Source organism: Zonotrichia leucophrys, chromosome 1A, assembly GCF_028769735.1.
Source record: "Zonotrichia leucophrys gambelii isolate GWCS_2022_RI chromosome 1A, RI_Zleu_2.0, whole genome shotgun sequence".
In the NCBI taxonomy this organism is placed as follows: domain Eukaryota; kingdom Metazoa; phylum Chordata; class Aves; order Passeriformes; family Passerellidae; genus Zonotrichia; species Zonotrichia leucophrys.
This window is the reverse complement of record NC_088170.1, coordinates 48017574-48040949: the sequence shown is the minus strand read 5'-3', so window position 1 is coordinate 48040949 and position 23376 is coordinate 48017574. Positions and strand designations below refer to the sequence as shown.

The 23376-nt window shown below is 42.1% G+C and overlaps 1 protein-coding gene across 1 annotated transcript in view; it reads right to left on the bottom strand.

Annotated features, from left to right (window-relative positions):
* ST7 (suppression of tumorigenicity 7) overlaps positions 1 to 23136 on the bottom strand; it is a 136610-nt gene extending 113474 nt beyond the window's left edge. Inside the window, exon 1 of the mRNA XM_064702689.1 lies at positions 22760 to 23136. Coding sequence (XP_064558759.1) covers positions 22760 to 22910 — 151 coding nt within the window. The 5' untranslated portion in view covers positions 22911 to 23136. The remainder of the gene's footprint in view (positions 1 to 22759) is intronic.
* Between the last annotated feature and the right edge of the window lie 240 nt (positions 23137 to 23376).

The following is a 23376-nucleotide window of genomic DNA, read 5'->3' as shown; positions in this document are numbered from 1 at the left end:
GCAGCTGGACTTCTTTGGTCTCCATGAAATGCCTGTACCCAGTATCCCTGCACTTTTCCTTTTCAGCACAAGTACAAAGTATATAACCCCACCCCTGCTTTTTTTGTTGTGAAATTGGAACATGCCCAACATATTTTCCTCAGTAGACAATTTATTTTTAAATCCACAGCTAAGAATGCAGTGTAATATATTTGAAAACAAATGTTCTTAGTCATCATTTCCATAATATTTCAACCCCTTCACAGGAAATATTATTCACAACACCAACAGAATAAAAACCAACAGGTTTCTACCAGCAAGTGTCCACAGGTTTTCATTTCAAATCTCAACAATAGTAAAAAACTGCTGTAATAAAAACTTAGATACTGAGACTGATTATTTGCATTAGCACTAGTCATCAGCTGGAGATCTGTCTGGAAGGCACAACTTATTTCAGTGTGACATAGCTGATCAGCTACTGAAATGAATGCTTAAATTGTGTTGTCCATGTTAGGAGCATGACAGACCTAAGCTGTGAAATAAGTAAAGTTTAATATTTATTAGGAGGTATTATAGGTCTAAAACAAATTTCTGAAACAAATTCTCATTCATGGCAACTGGCCTGTTATGGTAAAGAGGTTTTTTTATCTCAGATGAGTGATAAGGTCTCCTATACCATCATTTCCTGTTCTTAAAAGCACATCAAACATGCACAGAAAATGAGGTTAAATGACTGGTGCTTCTACCAAACTAGTTTGTTCTCCTTCTTTTTCCACATAGCACTGATAAATAAAGATATATTTTGTGTCAGCGGTAAGGGAGAATATATGTCAGCTCTGAAGTGTCAGGTTCAAATTGTAAGGTTTTGCAAATTAAGTTTTCATAAATGCCAAGTCCATGGACCTAGACCAAGAATCTGGGCAGGCAATTTCAGGAAATATTCCTTGGTTCCCTGATTATTGCATTACAATTTGGTACAAAAGTGCTCCTGCCAAAAAAGCAGATGAAAATCTTCATTGCACTTAGTGATTTTGTAGAAAATGAGATACTGCATTGACTTAATGTATCTCACTGTGCACAGCTGGGGAAAAAAATAAGTTGCAAATTACTACAAATAAAGTTTCATTTAATTGCTGCACTTCTTTCCTCTAGTTGAATTATTACTTTGACTTTGCTTACTGTTATGACTTTTTATTTTTAGGTTCTTTCTACTAAACCAAGTAGGAATGGGCTGTATGTGAAATGTTGCTATGTCTCCTACAAAATTATTCCAAAATACATACAACTTAGCAGAAACCAAGAATTCATGTCCAAACACGAACACATATTTTTAATTCATGTTGCTGTTGACATCACTGTGAGCCGATCAGACCATTCAGGCAAAAATGTAACAAGATAATGCCCTATGGAATTTAAAAACTAAGTGGCAGTCAAAACATAAAATGGTCTGACCTCTATTAAGCATTTTCTCTCAACTCCATTAAGAGGTTAAAGGCAGTTAAAAGGACACAGTTTTCTAAAATTTGCCTAACAGAGGCAACATGTGCAGAATCATGGAACATGTCAACATCATGGCTTAGAAATTATATTCTCCAACTTAGTTGCCCAGCTAAAACCAAGCTGCCTCTCACACCTTCAACTGGAAGAACTAAAGGCAAAGATCATGGTTCAAGATAAAAAAACAAAATTACTGGAAAGAGGAATGAAATTAATAAACAACAGAAACAGCAGCAATATTAGTAACAAAAGGCATAAGACTAAGAAACAACTTACACCTCCTTACCTTTTCTGGACAGAAAGTAACCCCTTTTCTCGTAAAGAGAAACTGATTCCCTTTCTCCTGCCCCTGGCAGTCTCATGAGATGGTGCTGAATAACATTTGGGCCTGGTCAATCCCAACTACTGCCAAACATTTGGGCCTGGCCAATCCCAACTACTGCCAAAAATTAATCCTGGCCAGAACCAGGACAGTCTGATGCCCAAAAGCTACAGCTTTGCTTGTCCTGCTAGCACTGCAGTTGCTGAGTGGAAAGAACAGGATTAGAAATTACAGCACATGTGACAGTATTTGCAACAAAGAGGATCCAAGCCTTTGGGTAGACCTTACACATCCACAGACCACAGCCTTTTTGAGTACCTGCTGAGAGAAGGACATTCATCTCCATGGCCACAGAGCTCCCAAGGATACCTACATTCCATGGCAGTTTAAACAAGAAAAACAATTCTACCTCCACGGTTACTTTTTCAATTAGATTAATTCAGAAAACGTATCTGTAATCACTGATGAACAAGCTCTCACCTCATATTCCTGCCAGAGTCCAGTGTTTTCAGACCCAGAGCTGAAAAACAAGTTTCCTGCAGCCCTATGTATTTAAGGCAGATGTCTCCCAGAGAAGGAGTATGGATGTGCCACCAACCAACTTGTACTGACATGGAGCAATCTATCCAAGGGAACTGGCTAAACAGAACATTTCTAGTCACAAATGTCTTACCTTGAAAAACAACATAAATCCAACACACCCTACAAGGTGGAACTCATCCCATCCAAGAGCCTTGGGTTCACCCAAAACCCCAAAGCCCAGCAGTCCTCTTGCCTCTTGTCATTTTTGGATGAAAGATCTAATCTGTATGGATCTCCTACTTCTCTTACTGTTCATACAGTTCATAGAGCAGAATTCCAACTTGGCTCATAAGCATGGCTGGCTTCCACCTCACTGCACAAGGACACATTCTAAAGTCCTGGGTCTCCCTGGCAGAAAACAACTGCTGGTTTGCTGTGCCAGAAAATCTCTGGTCCTGGCTGCCCACGAAGTATTACATCTGTGCTGAGACAGAAATGGTGTGAATCAGAACACCATTACAACTATCAATGGTTTTCATACAGCAGATGGATCATAACTTCATAGGAGGATGTATCACATATGGTTACAAATACATCTAAAAGCTCCTGAGATCCTCACTTATTTGCAAATAACAAAAAAGTTACAGTGATTCCTTAGGTTTCTGCTTCTCTTTAATGCTGAAGATTTAAAACTTTTAAGATCAAGCACAGAAAGTATAAAGAAGACAAAAACCTAGTAGAAACCTGTTAACCTAAAATAAATCCCTATGTACTAATTTGAGATAGAGAAGCAGGATTTTTCAAACACACCTACTGTTTGAAATCTCTTCCAAGATTATGAACTCTTCTGAGTCCATAAAAGAAGTAGCAAGTATTGCATACTTCTTTTATGGCTTTAGAGAAAATGAGTAATGGAAAAATTCATCAAGTGTCTACATCATACAAATTAGTCAAACCACAACACACAGTTAACATATTGTTATGGGTGAAACATTCCTGTGTATAACTTTACAACATTAAATATGCACAATTATTTGGATAATAAAGCGTAAAACACCTTGGTACCCTATTTGTGAAGATTTTTCAAGGAGTCCACCACCTTGCCATGGGCAGGGACCCCTTTCCACTAAATCATGTTGCTCAAAAGCCCATCCAACATGGCCCAGGACACTTACAAGGATGGGGAATCCACACCTTCTATGGGCAGCCTTGTTCCAGTACCTTCCACACGGCAAAAATGTCATCCTTATACTCAAAGTAAACTTACCATCTTTCAAGTTAAAACCACTGCCCCTTCTCCTGTCACTACATGCCATGGTCAAAAGTCTGTCCCCATCTTTCCTATAAGCCCCCTTCATGAGGTCCCCCTGGAGACTTCTCCAGGTTAAACAACCCCTGCCTTTTCAGCCTTTCCTCATAGGACAGGTGTTCTGGCCCCAGAAGGAGACATCAGAAGTGACACCCAAATCCATCATGTTTATTGATCAGACATTGGAAGGAGTTTCATTTCCATCTCACGGATGTTAAAACTCCCGTAGCATGCACACAATGACAGATGACACGTGGTACATGGAGAAAAGAAACCAGGCTCTTGGAAGGCAAAGATACACCCCAGAACATCGAACCACTGGTTTGCTCCTGTTCAGCTACATCACTAACTTCAACTCAATGACCTTCCTCTGTGCCACATGCTATCTCCAAATTTCAAAAATCTTGACAAAACTACATGAAAAGAAGCAAGATTCTGAAGCAATTTAAGTAAGCTGTTCAGATAGTTGAGTTCATAGAAGTAAATAGATTCTGACAGATACAAAAGCAATGACCAAATTTAGGTTTTTTGCCAAGAAATCTCTCCTTCTTAGTTCACCACCTAGCTCCTCATCAAACTTTGCAGCCTTTGCCTAGGAGTTTGAGCAAGGAAGACATTGAATTCCTCAGACTTTGCTTTCAATGACTTGAAATCATAGAGTCATAGAATATCTTTGGTTGGAAGGGATGGCCAAGGATCATCAAAGTCCAGCTCCTGAGCTCCTCAAATTGTCTTTGCAACAGCCCATGGTTATCCTCAAGTGTCTGCCAGCTTGGCCTTGGTCTCCCAGTGTAAGTGATGTTGGATTTCCTCTTCTGCTTGTCCCAGAGGACACCAATACCTACTCATATCCACCTTTTACTGCTCCCCAGATTGCCAAATGCGGTTCAGATGGCAGGGCTTGCCACCTTCCACTACCTACAGACCTCCAAGAGAACCTCGAAGGCATGAAAAACTAAATCTGACAGGATTTTTAATATATAATGTTTTACATTAGCCAGAGGAGCTATAGAATTCAAGCTTCTGGTCAGTCAATGCCCTTCTGTTTCCATTTACGGTTAAGAATGCAAAAACTTGATGGTAATTTCTTTCCCAAACTCTCCTCAGCCTGTTCCAATTTTGGGACATAATTCAGTCTAGTCAAAAATATTTTAAACAATGTGGTTTATTTATAATCGGAAAAGGCATCTTAGTAATCATCAAAATTACCAGAAGTTACTAAATTTAAAACACAACGACAGCATTTTCTTCTCTCCTCATACAGAGCAACAGACTGAGCACAAAATCTAAGCCCTGCTGTACACAGCTCAACAGAATTCTCTCCCTCCATGAACAGCTGCAGACAGAGGCAGAAAAATAAACCTTTTAAGGTTCACTAACCAACCAAAATGTGGTATTAGGAATGGCAAGGAATATGAAATAAGTAATCTATTTTATGTATTGTAGTTCACTCATACCTTATGAGTACTGTCACCTATCCAAAACCATGACTGTGGAGGGAGATGTAACCATGTTAATACAAATGGTAAGATTTTTAAAAAATCAGTATTGCTTATGTCACATAAGAGTTAAAAGAGAAAGGATACTGCAAGTGTCTGTAAAATAAAGAAGCAGAATTGCAAAAAAGCAGCCATTCAACAAGATAAGGGACAAACAGAACTGTACAAGACAGGAATTCACTAAACACATCATTTACTTGCAGCAGTCAGTATGGTAAGATGCTGCTGAAGTCAAAAACTATGAAAATTCAAAACTGGAATTATAGTAAGACTATCTATAAGTGTGTAAAAATGCAAGCCAAGTAGCAAACTCACATGAGAAAGTAAGCCAGAAATGAAGGAGGGGCAGATCATAACTGCCACCTGCTCAGTGAAAGTTATTTTCCATTGTTTGCTGAATCGGCATCTGGTATTACCTATTCTTAAGAAAAAAAAATGCACAACCCCCATAAAAAACAGCAATCTGTCCACACCTCCCCTAAAGCAACACCAGAAATGCTGAGTGACTTCACCACAGAGGTTTTTATGTTCTGTAGTTTCTGGAGCACAGCTTAGTTGCACATACAAAACTCTCAGAAATATCAAGAACACATAAGAACCCTTGGTTTCCAGGGTGCTGGTGTGCCTGGCTGGACACCAGGCACTCACCAAAGCTGCTAAATCACTCCCCTCCACAGAACAGGAAAATATAAGCAAGGGTTCATGAGTTACGGAGTGGGAGAAATCACTCACCAAATACCACCACAGACAAAAAAGACTCAACTTGGGGATATTAATGGAATTTATTACTACCAAAATCAGAGCAGAATACTAAGAAATAAAATAAACCTTAAAAACATCTTCCCCCCACCCATTGCTCCTTCCCAGCTCTACCTGCTCCCCAGAGTGGCCCAGGCAGACAGGGAATGGGAGTGTTCAGTTCATCACCTGTTGTTTCTGCCACCATTCAGGGAGAGGAGTCCTGCCCCTGCTCCATCCCAGGGGTCCTCCCAAGGGCAGCAGTCCTCCCCACATTGCTCCACTGTGGCTCACTCTTCCCCACGGTGCAATCCTTCAGGCACAGCCTGCTCCAGTGTGGGTCCCCCATAACATCACAAGCCCTATCAGGAAACCTGCTGCAGGTTCCTCCCTCCTGGGTCAGCAGCTCCCTTCCAGGAGCCTGGTCCTGCAGATTTCCCACAGGTTCACATCCTCCTCTCAGGCATCCACCTGCTCCAATGTGGGTTTCCTCCATGGGCTGCAGGTGGATCTGAGTATTCCCATGGATCTCCAAGGGCTACAGGGGCAGAGCTGCTTCACCATGGCCTGCACCATGGTCTGCAGAGAAATCTCAGCTCCTGCACCTGGGGCAGCTCCTGCCCTCCTTCTCCACTGACCTTGGTGTCTGCAGAGCTGCTCCTCATATTCTCACCCCACTGTTCTCTAGCCACAATTACTTCTGTGCAGTAGCCTTTTTAATTTTTCTCTTAAATCTGTTACCACAGAAGCATTACCTCCATTTCTGACTGTCCTGGCCTTGGCCAGTGGTGGGTCCACCCTGGAGTGGTGGGTCCACCTTGGAGCTGGCTGGCATTGGCTGCCAGACATATGGGAATGTTCTGACAGCTTCTCAAAGAAGCCACCCCTGTCGCCCTCTGGCTACCAAAACCTGGCCATTCAAACCTAATACTTACAGAGAAATACTTGGGAAATTCATCAATAAATCAGGCATTTGCCTGTTCCTTTCATAAGAAGAATTATTTTTAATTTAAAAAAGACACAGTAAGCCCCACTAGTATTTCACATTCACTTACTTGTTCTTAGCTGCAGCTGTTACAATACAATTGGGCTATTAAAAGTATTTCCACAACAAAGTATTCCACATTCAAACTCCTTCTAATTCTTCTGACCTAGCCATTGCTGCTCAGCATTAGAAGATGTACTAAGCTAAGGAAGGGCCAAGGGCTTGTCTACCAAAGCAGCTATTCTTGAAAAGTCATTGCACTCCCAAATATTTATACCATGTTAAGTGCAAGAGGAGACAAGACTTGAAAAGAGACATAGGAGATGACTTGCCAGAAGAGAACACCTATGCCTATGCCCTTGAAATTCAATGTGAGTTGCTGGTAATCATACAAATTTGTTTTCTTGTATTTTGTCTTTCAAATCTCTCTAGAGTTAGGGTGCTGCCTTGAAAGACACCAGAAAATGTTTTATTTCATTTATGAATATCTGTCATAAAAGCTGGTCACACGTGAGCCTGCCCTCACGAGAACACTTTACGGAGAAAAATTTTAAGTACTTCAATTGCTTGTACCTAGCATGCCTCATTAGAAGTCTCTTTACCTTGTGGTTCATTTACAACAAGCCACACACACAAAAAAATCAATCCAGTAAGTGCAGAACAGATGGAAAGCTGGTATTACAAACCCTTGAGACCCGTTCAGCACTTGGCAACCTACTGCAAACCCTACCTGCAATATTGCTTTTCATCTTTTATCACTTAAAATTTATCTTTGGTCTGTCTGGATGGCAACACAAAGGTGGGACCTAGCATTTAACACACAGCCATGCAAAGACCAGGCACTTAAGCACCAACCTAGTTGAAATTTCCCAAATAAGCTCATGGACAAAATCTCAATGAAGGAGACATGCTTTCTAGAGGCTCCTGATGCTGAAGAGTCTGTTTGAACTGTCTGATCAGTTTTAAACACATACATTTTTAATAATGATGTTGTGTACACACAAAATATCAATGGCAGTCCAGAGAAAGAATATAAAGCAGCTCAAGAATAAACTGAATGAGCAGAACTAGAATTTGATTGATTTGATTTATAAAGGAACAAACTTGTATACAATTTTTTTATCAAGGCACACATAAGCATCAAAGGAAGGCAGTGATTTCTTTCCTGAAAAATCATGATAAAAGATTCCAAATGCCAAAATAAGCAATATGCATATTCTTTTTTATGAGATTCGTATTGAAACAAAAGGGACATTTTAAAAAAGTTTCATCAGCGTCCATGGTTACAGACTCCTGAAAAGATCAGCTCTACTGGGGGGCAAGGACACACAAAAAACAATGTACACCTTGAATTTGTTTCTACATATACAAAACAAACAACAAAGCTATGTCTGCATGTATACACAAATGCTCGGACAGACATGAGATCTATCTAATAACAGCTGGGGAGGAGACAAACCTTCAGGAAATAAAGATAATTTTGCTGTTTGTACAGAATAAGTCAGCCAGAGTCAGACACACGTTACACCACAACAATTAGCACAAATTTTCCAGAGCCTTAGAAACTACTTTATGTCTGTAAAAACACTTTATGTCTGTAAAAACACTGCCTGAACAGTTGAGGCAGTGGGTGGAATAAAGGCAGGCAGGCTGGTATTACTCACCTCCTCAGCACCTCCACGTAAACTGTCCTCCCTGCCTTAAAGCCTGCAGCCTGCAGGAGCTTGGGCACATAAATGCAGCACCTAGCACCACAACTGGTTTTAACTCGCTGTTTAGCTTATTTTGCAGTAGTCACTTTAAGAAAACAAATATGAGACACCTTCAGTCAACAACCAGTCCTGCATTTTCAAGTTTTTATCCTATTTAAAATAATCCAGCTTTATGACAGTCATCATGGTTCTTTCAGCTTTCTGTAGACTGAGATTTACATGTCATGTACCTCATCTTTCACCTGACCTTGTCAAAGCCATCTACAGGACCCCCTCCCAAGCAGAATTCCGAAGCTCAAGGGTGGGACTTAACTTTGCCTTACAACTACATCAGTTGTAGGATGGCCCTACAACTTTATTTCTTTATTTCACGGGACTGTGTCCCAGGTAGCACCTCCCCTCTGCGGGTGACACGATGCAACGCAGGGACAGAGCAGGGAGGGACAGCTCAGGGTCCCCACGGGCAGGTGGAGGGGCTCCCCACACTCCTTCAGTGCAAGGGGCTGTGGCCGCGGATGCATGAGCCTGCTCGTGGTGCCCTTGGCCATTCCCTGACCCGCAGGCACCCCCAGGTTTGTGTCAGACTCCGTTGCCCACAGGCCCGGCCCAGCCGCTCCCTGCCCGGCCTGAGGCCGCGCCGTTAAAGGGACGATGCCCTCTAGCGCGAGCACGGCACACGGCCTTTTCCACTTCTGCTACACTGCTGAGCGTCACACGCAAAATCTACTTACAGCAGCTGAGGCAAGACACGGTGAAGGGCTGGCTCAAGCACTAAGGAAAGGACTGAAGGCAACCACCAAAGACAAGGGGAAAAAAAAATTGTACAAATCAACAGCACAGAACAAACTCTGATCTCACTGTTCCCAGCTGAACAGCAACCATTAGAAAATGGACATGACTCAAATGCCAGTGCACTGGCTTCTAGTCAGTTTCTGCATCATAAACATCTTGGGTATCAAAACTACAATTTCAAATTCATGAATCCTTTCTACTAAATTTAAAACTGTATTATGCCAAACAGTAGGGTTAACTGTCTCTTTAAGTAAATATGCCATTTATTTTGTTCACTATAAATTAGGAACAGTAATCAAACCTCAGACATTTCCCCTCCACTGCCACGCAGTGCTGGCGATCATCAGACCAGAGGGACCTGTATTTTAACAACACTGAGGATCCGAGTCAGCCAATGTTGTTCTTGCTGAACTACAGCATTCACAGAAAGCAAACACCATAACCAGATTTGTTTAAACTGGCACATATTTTAGGTTTATTATTATTTTACAGTATTCTCACATCTCTCATTAATATTAACTTTTATTCCAAACTGACAGCATAACTTCCTGCAAAGGCAACGGCTGTGATGTGCAGAATTACACTAGCATATGATTAAAAGAATACTGTGCCATTACAGATGCACTTAATACATTGTGTATCAGATATTAAATGCTTTTCTTTCAGTTAGCAAAGCATTGTTTGATTTATTACTATGCTTAGTATAAAGAGTACATTAATAAGTACATGTTAATAAGTAAACTAAAGGCTGACTAAAGCATAAGTAATTAAATGTCCCAGGTGCTTCTGAAAACATTGTCTTGCAGATATAACTCCAGTCTATATGTTAAAAATACACATCCCAAACAAACTAATCTTGCAAACTGGAACAGAAAAGACACTTTTAATGAGAATTTATCTTCACCTCAAAGACCAAAGACAGATAAAACCTGCCTTCTGCATATAAATAAAAACACATCCTGAGAACTGTGGGGCCCACCAGACACATCCCTATCTACTGCATCAGCACCATGGGTTTTTGATGCTTACACAAGGAGAGAGTTTCTGAGGGACTAAGCCCAGGAGCTCACAGCCTTAGCCTGCAGTGCAAGGCTTTGCAAGGGAATGTGGGCCACCGTGGGTACCACCAAGCTCCCTTGCTCCTAAAACAAAGGCATTTGTGAGAAAAGGCTTTATAAAATTTCATCATTCCCAGCATCCTTTTCCCTTAAATGCTTCTCTGTCACATTAGATTAGAAAAGGAAAACAAACATGAATGCAAACAAGAGAGATTTTGGTTGGCAGGCTTCTCGTTATTCATTTACTGTTTATTATTGATTTTTGAGCCCGTGCAGAAGGATCACATGTGCACTGGAAAGAGGACGATGGCAATGCACAGAGGGCTGTGTATACCAGGGAGCTCGTGGCCAGAGCAGCTGTCTGTGGGCTCTCTGTGGCTGGTTTTTGGATTGTTGGTTGTTTATTTTAGACTGAGAAAGTCTCCAGTGTTCAGCCTGGACTAAAGCACAAACTCCAGCTCTAGGGGTCCACTGCCAAGATGCAAAGGGGTCCTAACCCAGAGTGGAAGAGCTGAGAACTTGGGTGATCCCTGGGGTGGGAGCTGCCCTCCCAGTGAGCCAAGCTGGGTCGGCATTCCCAGCCACGGAGCCCCCTCACAATAACTGAGAGCAGCTGCTCTCCTTCACACCAACAGACATGACAGGCCACCACAGCCCTGCAGCACAGCCAGGAGCATGGCAGCACCCAGAGCCACACTCTGCTGCCGTCTGGCACCTTCACTGCACCTAGGGAAGAACAGATTTGTAAGGAGGATATTGTAGGGTATTTATTTCAGGCCTGTATTACTGGCTCACCTAAGGAAAGCTGCAAACAATGCCAATGAGTCCTGCCCACCACTGACTCTGCACCCCAAATGATAAATGTGTAGCCTCAAACACAAGGGGGACAGCACTGTATTTTATTACATATACATTACTGACATAAATAGATAATTAAATATATATCAATATACTTTGTATAAATCACATAACATATTTTATCTATTACTGTATATCTTGCTCGGAAACAAAAATAAAAACAATCACCCAATAACAGTATTGCTCCATAATCAGTCATTACCAGTTTGAATGTGGCCTGAAGAAAAATTGGAATTCTTGACTTACAGAAGAGTAGAATAGTACTTGAAGCACCCAAAGTTTTCAGTGAATGATTTATTAACTACTGAGTTTGGCTTATGTCGTGCAAAATTCATCACACTGTCAGAAAGCCTACGATACCTTGTAAAACTGAAAATTTATATTACAACTTCACGAGTTATAAAAATGTGTGGCAAGAGAACTGATTAAAAAGTTTGAAACATAAAAGCAGTTAAGAAACTTTGCAGATTAGCTTTAGACAGGTCAACTTCTTTTCATGCTAAATGCCTTTATTTAACCTGCACTGTCATCAGTTCTCAGCATCTTGATACCTGTCATGTTTCAAATCCAGAAAGGCAGCAAATGTGCAAGCTTATTTCAGATTGCTGGGAGGTGTATGAGAGTCATTCATGCTCTATAACCTCTTCTGTTGAGAGTAATGTAAAAAAAACTCTCGGGGCAACATTATCATTTCCGTAACTCAGTAGGAGCTTTACCAGCTGCTTCAAGGAGACTAGAATTGCAACACAGACTTTCACAAAATAATAATGGAAAGTTAATTTCAATTTCTAACTCATTATACCAATCTATCAGCTAAGACTTTCAAATAAAGCAATATCAGCCCTGTACAAGTAACACCTGCAAGACTGGGGACGTTCAAAGATTTCCCTCTGCTTTGGTGAGGACAAAAGGCAGAGAAATAAAACTATATCTGAAAAAGTCAGACTAAGTCATAACTTAAGATCTGTATAATAGATCACAAACCACATCCAACAAACCAAGAGTATTTCAACAAAATAAGTAAAGACACAGCAAGGTAAAAAGCAGGATATGGTAGTTTCTAAAGTGAATACTTATTACATTTTTGAATGGGAACAAGACTGCTGAATGTGGGGAAAAAAAGTAATTGAAGAGGAAGAAAAGAGACACTGTGACAGGAGAAAGTGAGATACAATTCAAAGGACTTAACATGTTCAAGACATGGTTGAGTGTAAGATTAAGAGAATGCACAGAAAGCAACTTGCTGAAGGAAATGACATTCATAAAAGGAAGCCCCATATTGAGACAGTTTTAATAAACTGTTCAAATCCCTCAAGTTATGCCAGAGTACTTCATATTTCTGTTTTTAAAATGCAGACCCAAGCTACTGAGAATTTTTAGGATAACAATAAATTAAGCAGTTGAGGTACACAAAAAATTAGGATGAAACACAAAATAAATAAATCATGCCAGACCAATCAGATGTGCCTCTTTACTGAAAATATTCAGTTCTCTTACCAAGAAAACTGTGTAGCTCTAAACTGTCTGGATTTCAGTCAAGTACTGACAATGCTGAAGAAAGCTAGTTAAAACAGGAGATGGAGAAACCTGCAGCCAGTCTGGACGGTGTGGAGAGCACATGGAGCTGCCAACTGAGCCTTACAGAGAATTTTCATTACCAAAACCAGGAGGTGCAGAAGGCACCTGGCATGAGCTTCCAGGGACACCATATCAAAGTTAATGGGGCAAAAGGCAAGGAACCAGCAAGGAAAACTATTTTCACTGGAAGGTGAGAAGGATTAATTACACGATATAAGGCGGTTGGTGAAGCCTTACCTTGGCATATGATGGAGAGTGTACAAACCCAGTTATGAAATGGCCAGAAAACTGAAAGAATAAAGGGGCTGCTACTACCAGCAGAATCAAGCACATCCAGCAGTTTTAGAAGAACAAATGAGGACAACGCAATTGATTCAATCTTATAAGGGATGGACAGGCAGGAAAAACCCCACATGAGTGCACTGGGAACCAGTCCTCATGGTGCTGCTGCTGCTTCTGCAGGTAAAGGAGAGAGCAGTCACGAGCACAAACATGTGCAAGCCAGCCACAAATACATCTAAGAGTGAGAGCAAAGCTTCTATCCATGAGAATTATCAAGTTTTGGAAAAAAGTCTTTCAGTGCAGCAGTTCATGGGAAGATAATGTAAAATATGACTGAGTGCTGGAGTCAGGACACAGAGAAGCCTGTACACCTCTCCAGTGGCACAGAGCACAGCCCTACATATTCCTCACAGGAGAGCATCAAGGGTGGAAGCTCCACCTTCTGTGGACCAGCTGACAAAACACTCTCAGCTGTAACACAGGCCAAACCCTCCTGGCCAGGTCAGAGAAAATCCTGAAGCTTGGACACCTGAGAAAACCCTGGAGCAAATCAGAGCTCTGTGGGACTTCTGTTCCCCACAAGACTATGTGGCTTTTGGGGTGACTGCTAACACAGCTGTCATCAGCACTTTTAAGCAGTAAACTCTTGACAAGAATTTCTGGGAATATGTAGAACAATAGTAACTGCTAAAGCGATTCACTTGTGCGTGTACCAATCCTCCTTTGTCCTGTGACCCAATGAGCAGGACAGTCAGACATAGGGACCAGAAGGCACTTTCATAACAGCACAATACAGGAGCTTACTCTGAGCATATAAATCCATCAGATAAATCCATCAAGTCAAGCACTACAGAGAAGACACTCCTGACTTGTAAGATCAGTGGTGTGCATCAGTGCAGCCCTGCACAGGATCTCCTCAGGTCCTTCTCCTCAGAGAGAGGGCTCATCAGCTCAGCTGCAGCATCCTGCTGCTGCACAAAGTTGGCATCTGCTCAAGAAGTATCTTGAGCCTCACCCTGGAACTCTGTGTCCCCTTGTCCCCTACACAGGGTGCGGAGGGCCAGCTGCAAGCCTTCTCTGACAGGCTCTGGTTTAACCTTCTCTCTGAAAACTGAGGAAATGACTAGCCTGGGACTCTAAGCCGAGATTTGTGTAAAACATACCAGATGGGTACACTGCTATCAAGTTAACTTCAGTATTAAAAATAGCAAAAGAAATTTCACATGGAAGATTAAGTGCATTAGTGGATCATATAACCTTGCTTCAGACCAAGCCACACTGTAAACAATTTTCAGTCCTCAGCATAAACATACAGGACACGTCATGAAAACATTTAGTTATGTGAAGTTCAACATCTATGACACTCTCAGGTTACAGGCATATTTTCTTGAGAAATAAATGGCTGCCTTACAAAATAAGATGACGACGACGACATTTCTTGTGCTTTAAATTTGATCTCTGAGTGTCTTGCTGCTGCACACAAGATCCTGCATTTCAACCTAACATTCCTGACATTTAATAAACCAGGTTTATTTGTAGAAAGTGAGCTGGAAATTAGTTCTCATGGTTGCAGTTGGCACACTATACAGAATAGGAATCTTAAAGATGACTGAATTTCATTTTTGCCCTATAGCTTTCATCCTTTTAATTGGTATATTTAAGTGCACTTAATCGCTTAAGCGATGAGTCTACCACAGTGCCAAATCTCCAGTTTGGACTCCACAATAATAAATCTTTGTCTTCTCTCAGCAGCTGGAGAGGTTTGATTTGGACTTTGAATTTAGGCCCTTTCTTCAGGCTTAACAGTTACAACTTGTTTGTTCTGTCTGCTGAAAGCGTGACATTAACTCTTGTCTTTAAATGCATCATTGTTGCTTAAACTTAGCATTCTTGGTGTTAAAACTGGTTGCCCTTCTGCAGTGCCTAACTAAGACACACACAAAACAATTCCAATTAGCCTGTGCTGGGATTTCACAAAGCAACTTTAACTCATTAGTATTTACACTGCATCACTGGTCCACATGACACTTCATAGACATGAGGACAAGCTGGAGTTTATAACACAATCTTTCAATAGATGCCTTCAGTGCACAAAGAGCTAATTTAAAAACAGGTGGAAGGAGCCTTCAGCCACCCCCTTTAACAGCCAACAGAGGAGTAGCATCCCCACAAACACCTCATAGTCTGTCCACAGGGCTAGGATAGGCCTGAATTCTATGACAGATGCCCTAAGTACATTCCTGAAACAGCTCTGGTTAAAAAAAGCAAAACTTAGGTATGATCATCAAAAGAAAGAGGAAAAACTACCTTTGGGCAGAAACAACTGGGGACTCTATCCCCCGTATTGCTACAGGCTCTCTGCAGCACCTTAGCAAAAAACTTAGGCCCAAGTCTTTGAAGATTCATGCATATTAATTACCAGTGCAGTAAAGCCCTGGGCCTGTGCTTGTGGAACAAACTGAACACTGAAGGTTTGCAGCATCAAGGTCTCATTTCCCTATGCCTTAGTTCTCCCTGTACAATTCAACAGAACTCTCAGTTGTATTCAACATTTTGACACGTACCTAGAGCAGGGCCTGATTTTGTTATATATAAAATACCTTCCTAAATAACTAATCTTGGATAAAAAAGGGTGAATCTTGACTTCTCGTGGCAGCCACAGAGAAGACTTCATTAGCTTCTGACAGCAGTGTTCATTCCTTCACTCCAGATTGAATTCCAGAATGAACACTGGCCCTCAACATCCAGGTTGGAGGGCCAAACTGAAGAAATTGCTTTGGCCCTCCAACCTAAGTTACCACTTAAGTGGTTTTATTTGCTTTACCACTTGCCAACAAGACAAATAACTCCCCCTTAAGCACAGAGCTTGCCAGCTGACTGAACAACACACAGAAACCTTGGACTCGGCAGGGACTACTCTGGCATAGGCACAAAAGTCCTGCCACATGTGGAACTATCAGAGCCTCTGTGCTCAACATACCTGCACACCATCAGCAAGTGTTTTTAGATGGGTGTGGGGGTTTCTAAACCTCAGCGTGAGAAGTGTTTTAACTACTCAGCTTTCCTGTTTACTATGGGCCATTCGATTTCACTCCCAGATTCCCCACAGAAGAGCCTGGCAATCCTCAATACCCTAAGGGTCTTAGTACTACAAGAGCCAAAGATGGACAGGCATAATATCCCATGCCATTTCAGCTGGGTCCAAAAACACATCTTCAAAAATCTCTTATAAAAAACACTTCACATGTGCATTCCTCTGGGTGCAGTTTGCAGCCACCCCTTTTTTAAGATCTGTCCTCCCTATGTTAAAGGCTACTTTAGTACCTACTACTTTCCTCCCACCACAGATTAACAGCATAAGTACCTCTCTATTGCAGCAAAGGCACTGCACACAGCATATCTCACAGCCAGGCTGCTTCTTCAGACCACTGATGATTCGGGCCCCAATTCTGACAAGTTAACATGAATTTTACCTCCAGATATTTAGGAAGTTCGCTATATGTTTGTCAACTAGATTAAAGCTCTTACACCTCCTTAGCTATTGTCAAGTAGCTTCTCTGTGATTAGATAAACAGCTTGAGCATCTTTAGGCTAACAGTGGGGGTTTGCTAGACTCTCCATAGCTCCTTTCAGAGAACCCATTTTAAAACACAGGCTGATCACTCCCTCCAAAATCCCTCTTTTATTAAACATCATCTTCCTAATTCCTGCCAGGTGCTGCTCTCAGGCAGGCATCATGACCTTCTATCTTTCATTTAATGTACAGCCTTGGCACAGATTTATGTACTTTTCTATCTTTTCAGTCCTTGAGGCCCTGACACCAGTTAGCACTTATTTTGTCTTTCACAAATGCAAATTTATGATCTGGATTTTTGCACTTGCTTTGCAAAATAACCACCAAAAATATCTATTTTAAGTTCTTTCTTTAATTTAGAATGATGGTATTTTCGCAGCCCCTCAGACAATTTTGACCTGTGACGCCTGTGAAAAATGCAGGGCTTAGGCTCTTTTGGGCTAAATTTGTCCAGGCACTCAGTGGATGCTTTGGGAAAATCCCAGTACACATATGCAGCTTTAGGAGCCTTTCCACAAATTTTCATCAGCACACAGAGGACATCAGACTTCAGTTAGAAGTTGGCAGTACAGCTCCATGGTTGTATATCAGTCAGTGTTACAATAAGCTCACTGAAGATGTTATCAAAAATTATTTTGAAGGCTCTGGCTTACACAATTCCTCTTAAATACTGACTGCAAATCTTCTAGAGCATTTGCAGTACGAAAGTCAATTTCTTAAAACAGTATTTTCTAAAAACCTTGCATTTCTTAAAAACTTTGCTCCATTCCCAGCATCTGATGCTGACTGAAAAATTTAGCTCAATCAAAAAAGTCAAGCTGGTGAAAAAATGCCAAAAATCGTAGAAAACAAGTATCAAGTATACTGCATCCATTGGGCATTGATCCAGCAAGTTTTGATATGGCTTTTCCCCCAAGAATCCCCAGTTTAACCTACTAAGATTTGTCTACTTTCTGTTAAAAGTAACATACTACTTTGAAGCACATCATAATCTCTTCCATAAAAAATTAAAGGGAGAATTTCAAAGTGTACCATGATGAAATAAACATGCTTTAAAAACAGTTAAAACCTGTTTTATAATAACCTCCTGAATATTAGCCTACAGCAGTAAAAACTGAATTTTGCAAAACCCAAAAAGGCAGACTGAAAAAAACTGTAATATCCAAACCCTGAATGGAGGCTCAGCAGCAACTACAAATGCTTTGTGGTGCTGTAAGCGATATAACTGAAGAGAGGGGTTAACAGTTAAGAAAACAATGTTTACTTTAATTCCACTTAGTAGAAAATAAGATCAGTATGTAGTAAATATTTAATTTACATTCTAAGAAATGCAAAAATTAATGCAAGTGATTTTGGGTCAGTGAGCAAACTATCTATCCATAACTGATTCTGTGAATTTCATATGCAGGATTGATGCTGACCTTGACAGAAGTGGTCATGTGTTTGAAATTTCACTTTCAACAGTCAAGTTCTTAAAAATACCCCAAACAAATCTACATGGCACTTGCAGGAAGTTAAGAATTCTTCCATCTCGTTTGGTGGCACAAGAGCTTTGGTCCAGGTTTTCTGTTGACTCGCCCACCACCACACTCCTGTAGCTCACACAGCAGATGCTCACAGGGAAACCAAGCACAAGGACAGCAGATTGCTCTGAAGAAAGACCAACCAACCACCAGCAAGTCTGCAGAACTAAAACGAACTGTTTCAGTTCTTCTTAAAAGAAAGAATCTGTTCACTGGCTTTCAAACTGTTTGAAACTCCCTGGCCTTTGTCAGGTTAATGTTTTCCAGCCCTCATGATTAACTGCACTAGCTTAAATTTATGAAGGGGAACAATACCTCCTGACCGGCTGTCAAGATGCTATCACAGCAAACACACCGACAGGCGGTGGCTTCAGAGGCAGAGCAGGCAGCCCCAGCCCCTGCAGCTGTGCCCCCAGCCCAGGGAAGACCCTCTCCCAGGTGTCCAGCCCCCAAAAGCCCTTCTCTCCTAAGGGTGGTTCATTACTGCAGCTTGCGCACGCACAGCTCCACACAGCCAAACTATCAGCAGCGGGGAAAAAGGGAAATTAGTTAAACTTTAATAACAGGCAAATGTTTTCCACTGCTACTTGAATTTGACACCATGGGAACAAAAAGTTACTTTTTTCTCACACTGCAGCTTATTGGGGCACATTGCACCAATGTGCAGTATAGATGTGCAGAGTCAGGAAGCGCAGAAAGGGAAGATCAGAAAAGTTGAGATAAGCTTTGCTGACAGCAGCCACCACCCTAAGACAGCATAGCCCAAACCTGAGTGGCAGGCTCCATCTCTCCATCTCCTGCAGTACTTCTGCTAATGAAATTACCCTCAGCTTCCCTGCATGGTTTAACACAAGGCAGTTTCATAAGATGGGTCTTTTCCATGTGTTTTGTTTCCTGAAGTCATTGCAATGCACACACTGGCGAACACATCTGAGGTGGGCCAGGCTGATCAAAAATCCTCTCAATTTTGTGTCTTCTGAGAGATCCTTGGACAAAGAGAAAGTGTTGTTATCATAAATTTACAGGACTTTTAAGATGTTCACTTCACCCCCTGGCCACACAAACCACAGGGTGAGTGGGGACCCGGTGCTGCCCTGCTCCACACCAGCCTCTCCCCTCTCCAAATGGCCAGCACCATGCACACTGTCTCAGGTACTGGCTTTAAGAAGTCTATTACCTGATCACAAATCCCACATTAATTACAATTTTAGCTATTTATTTCAGTGTGAATAATAATAGTTTTTTTTAAATCAATAATGAAAAAATATACCATGTTTCTCAGATAACAACTCTGTCCCAGCCACCACAAGGTGATGGAGTCTTGCTCTGCCAACCGTGGTTACCTTGGGTCTGCTGACCTCAGGGGCCTGGCAGGACAACTTTACTTGTTTCCTTCTGTTCTGCAGGCTTGTAATGCTCCCTTCCCTAGCAGCTCAGCTGGTAACACCACAGGGCCTTGCTCCAGCACAGCTGAATAATAAAAATACTCCACAGACACCAACAGAGCCAGAATCAGCCCAAAGCTCATACCCATGTATTTATTTTTCACACTTTTAGAAAATCAATTTATGTGATTTCTCGGCAATTTATGTGATCAATTTATGTGATTACCCTCGGCAAGCCAGAGTTTTCCTCCTGTCTGCTTTGTCGCAAGCCAGTTGCACTTAATGCTCTGGTCATTAAATCTGTCTTTCTGTTGCACTCTAAAAGGATAAATAAAATCATCAGAAACATTTTAACTTCAGTGCCTCTTCCCTTCTTAGGATTTGACTAGAAATCCAAATTCTTATGTCAGGAAAAACAAGCACATTTTTAGAAGAGGTGTGTCTTAGTGCAGATTAGTGTGGCATTCAGAAGTCGTGCAAGTGCCAACATGGGAAGAAAATCCAGCATGTTATATAAAATAGGCATGTTTAATTATTTTGGAATAAGATAATAACATCCGCTTCCTCAACTGCTTATTCTGTATTTAATACTCTAGCCTGGCATATTAAGTGTCCTCTCTTGCTTCCTGGCTAATGGTATGGTACAATAGTTCAAATTCTCCTATTCATATTTTTATTATTTGATCTGGACATCAAACTTAAAAAACAAAAAAAAAACCCCAAACCAAAAACAAACCACATGAAACACCACAATCAGGCTTACCATTAATATTTTTATATGACAGACTAGATTTCCCTTTGGGTATATCACAGTAATGTACTCCACTGAGGACACTGAAATTATGCTTGGCCAAACTGAGCACCTTCAAGCCTGGGAACTCACTGAAACACGTGGGATGGCCAACATGTACTAATGCTCGGGTGTGCACATCTGTACAACACTGAAAGAGGGAAAAGACCCCACACTTCCCACTCACACTTTCTGATAGAAGTGCCGAACCACCCTTCTATTTGGTGAAACCATCTGCAATGACTCGGACTGCCAGTGGTGCACAGCTTGCTGCCCTGTCCTTGCCAAAAAGCAATTTAAGGCTGCACAAACGCTTGTGGTTCCTATTTCACCACTGGATTTGAAGACTTTCAGACATGCAAATCCCAAAGGCTTCTTTATCAGCTGATTCAAGTTCGCTACAAATTAACACCTGATTATGACAAAATTGAGTTTGTCCTCTCCTTCTAGTCATCGATTCTTGTAAATCTTTTCATTATTAAAAGGCCATTTCTTTCTCTCTGTCCATGACAAGATCGCCTTACTGTGATCTTATTCTGATGCTTCTCTCCAGCCCTGCAATCATTTTTCCACTACCTTCTCCAGCTTTTCCACTTCCTTTTAGAAATACTAACAGTAGGCATGGGAAAACAAAATCATACAGCAGCAGCAATCACCAGGTCCTTGCAGCAGGTGCCCTCCCTGCCCTTCATATCACAGCAGCCCACTGTGGGCTCTGTTTAAGGTGTTTGATCAAAATCCTTTGTAAATCACTACTCCATGAGATACAAACCATACCTGTGGAACTGAGTTTTTTTAACTCAGAGCTGCCTAAGACTGCCTCTGGTACGGTACTGAAAACCAGTTTGTTTGACCTCAACTCAATAACAGATCCAGCCTGTTCTGGGAAAATACCCAGTCATTTTTTAAACCACAGAGAAGTTTTAATAGCAACATTTACACATTTATTTTCACATCACTGAAATATATGTGACTGGTATCACGTCATCAGTTGCTGTGGTACTTCATGACCAACCTTAAACTAATGGCAGTAGAATCCAACTGTAATCAGCTGAGGGGGCTAGAGGGGGAAGATGATCCACAATAAATTAAATCTGTTTTAATTAATTCACAAAAACTCTGAAAAACTAAATAAAACAAAAAATGATAATGTTATTACCAGTAGTAATTTTTAAATGAATTCCGTTTAGGAACAGATGATGCATAAAGACCATACTGTGCCTGTCATTCTCCCCAGTAACCCATTTTTATCAGGCACTTTGGGACCTTCTTCAGCCTTTTTAAACTCCTCAAAGATTTCATACTGTCATTTTACTTGCATTTTGAGACATTTCTGTAAACCCCAAGATGACTCAGCTGGAGTAACATTTAAAATGAGAAAGCGCATCAAGAATTAGTTTGTTCAAACTCAGGAAGAAATCAGAGGGGGTTGATTAGGTCTCAGATGGATGCCTGTGATTTTCTGCAATAGCAAAAATTATAATAGGAAGCATTCTGACGTTTCTGCTTGACAAGCATGGCCTGCAGTGTTTACCTGGGACGTACGCATTACATAAACTATTAAGAATCAAGCAACAAGAATTCCTTCCTGTTCTAATCAGTGTGTGGCAATGTCAAAAGAAACAGGATATTGTCCAAAGACATACTGTGAAAATTTCACCAAAATTGCATTTGAAGTTTATAATTTATAAACGCAATTCACAATTGCCTTTATGCTTAAAGTGAAAGCTGCCCTATGCTGAATCTTCTTTTCCTTTTAATTCTTCTTTGATGCTGGAATTGCCAGAGGCTTATCAAATGAGAACAGGCCAGAGGGATGGGTGAAAAATGCTCAGATAATGTTTGAGTTCCCAGCAGCAGGGATGCCACATGGGTTACATGTCATCTGCCCCAAAACTAATTTGTCTTGTCCAACAGGGGGGTGGGAGGGTTGGGGGCAGGGGGAGCAGAAATTAAATTATCAAAGCAGATGGATAGGAAAAATAAGCAATTTCAAGAGAAAGCCGTAGCTGCCCAATGCAGACCGGTTAACAGTACGTAAGTTAGTGCTGATTCAGTACAGCAGCGGCACACACAACCTTAGCGAGCCTGAGCACCCAAACCAAAGTCCATTGCAACAGCGATAATCTTCCAGAGAACTTACACGCATTATTTATTACCATTCAGAAAAAGCAGTTGAGATCTACTGTTTATCAGAAACACAACCGAAGTTTTAATCCTGGCTAACAGGAATGCTTGAGTACAACACGAGCAGTACAAACAGCCGAAGCCAGGGCTCCAGCACCCGGGGGGGCGGCGCTGGGCGCTCCCCCACGGGCAGCCCGGGCAGCCAGGGGGGCACAGGATCACAGCCTACCTGTGGTTAAATTGTCATTGATCTTCAGCGGCACCCTTAGGATGTAGACGAGGAAGAGCATGATGAAGAACCACAGCGTCCAGAGATAAGTCCAGGACCAGACGATGCAAGACTTGAGCTGTTCCAAAAAGCCCGTCCCAGCTTCAGCCATGTTTTTCGGAGAGAAAAGAAGAAAAAAAAAAAGAAAAAAAAAAGGGGGGAGGGGGGGGACGGAGTGTGGGGGAAACCAACGCAAACGCTGCTCTCTGCTGCCACGAGCTCTCAGCGTGTGTTTGTGGGACGGTTCACCCCTCTCGCTGCCCGGGCCGCCTCTCCCCTCCCGCCGCACGCACCGCCCGCCGGGCGCTGCGGGTGCCCCCGGGCCGCTGCCGGCTCTGCCCGCCGAGCCTCGGCCAGGCTGCCCCGATAAAATGGTAAAATGGACTCTGGCGAGCTCCCCTCCGCCAGAGCGGGTGGGGACGTGCTGCGGTGGCAGCGCCGGACCTGCCCCCAGCCGCGCTCGGCCGCGCCCCGCGGCTCGGCCCCTGCGCTCGGCACCCCGGCCCTGCCCGCGCCCGCCCCGCCGCGGGAGCGCCGCCGGTGGCTGCGGGGCATGGCGGGGCTGTGGGGCACGGCGG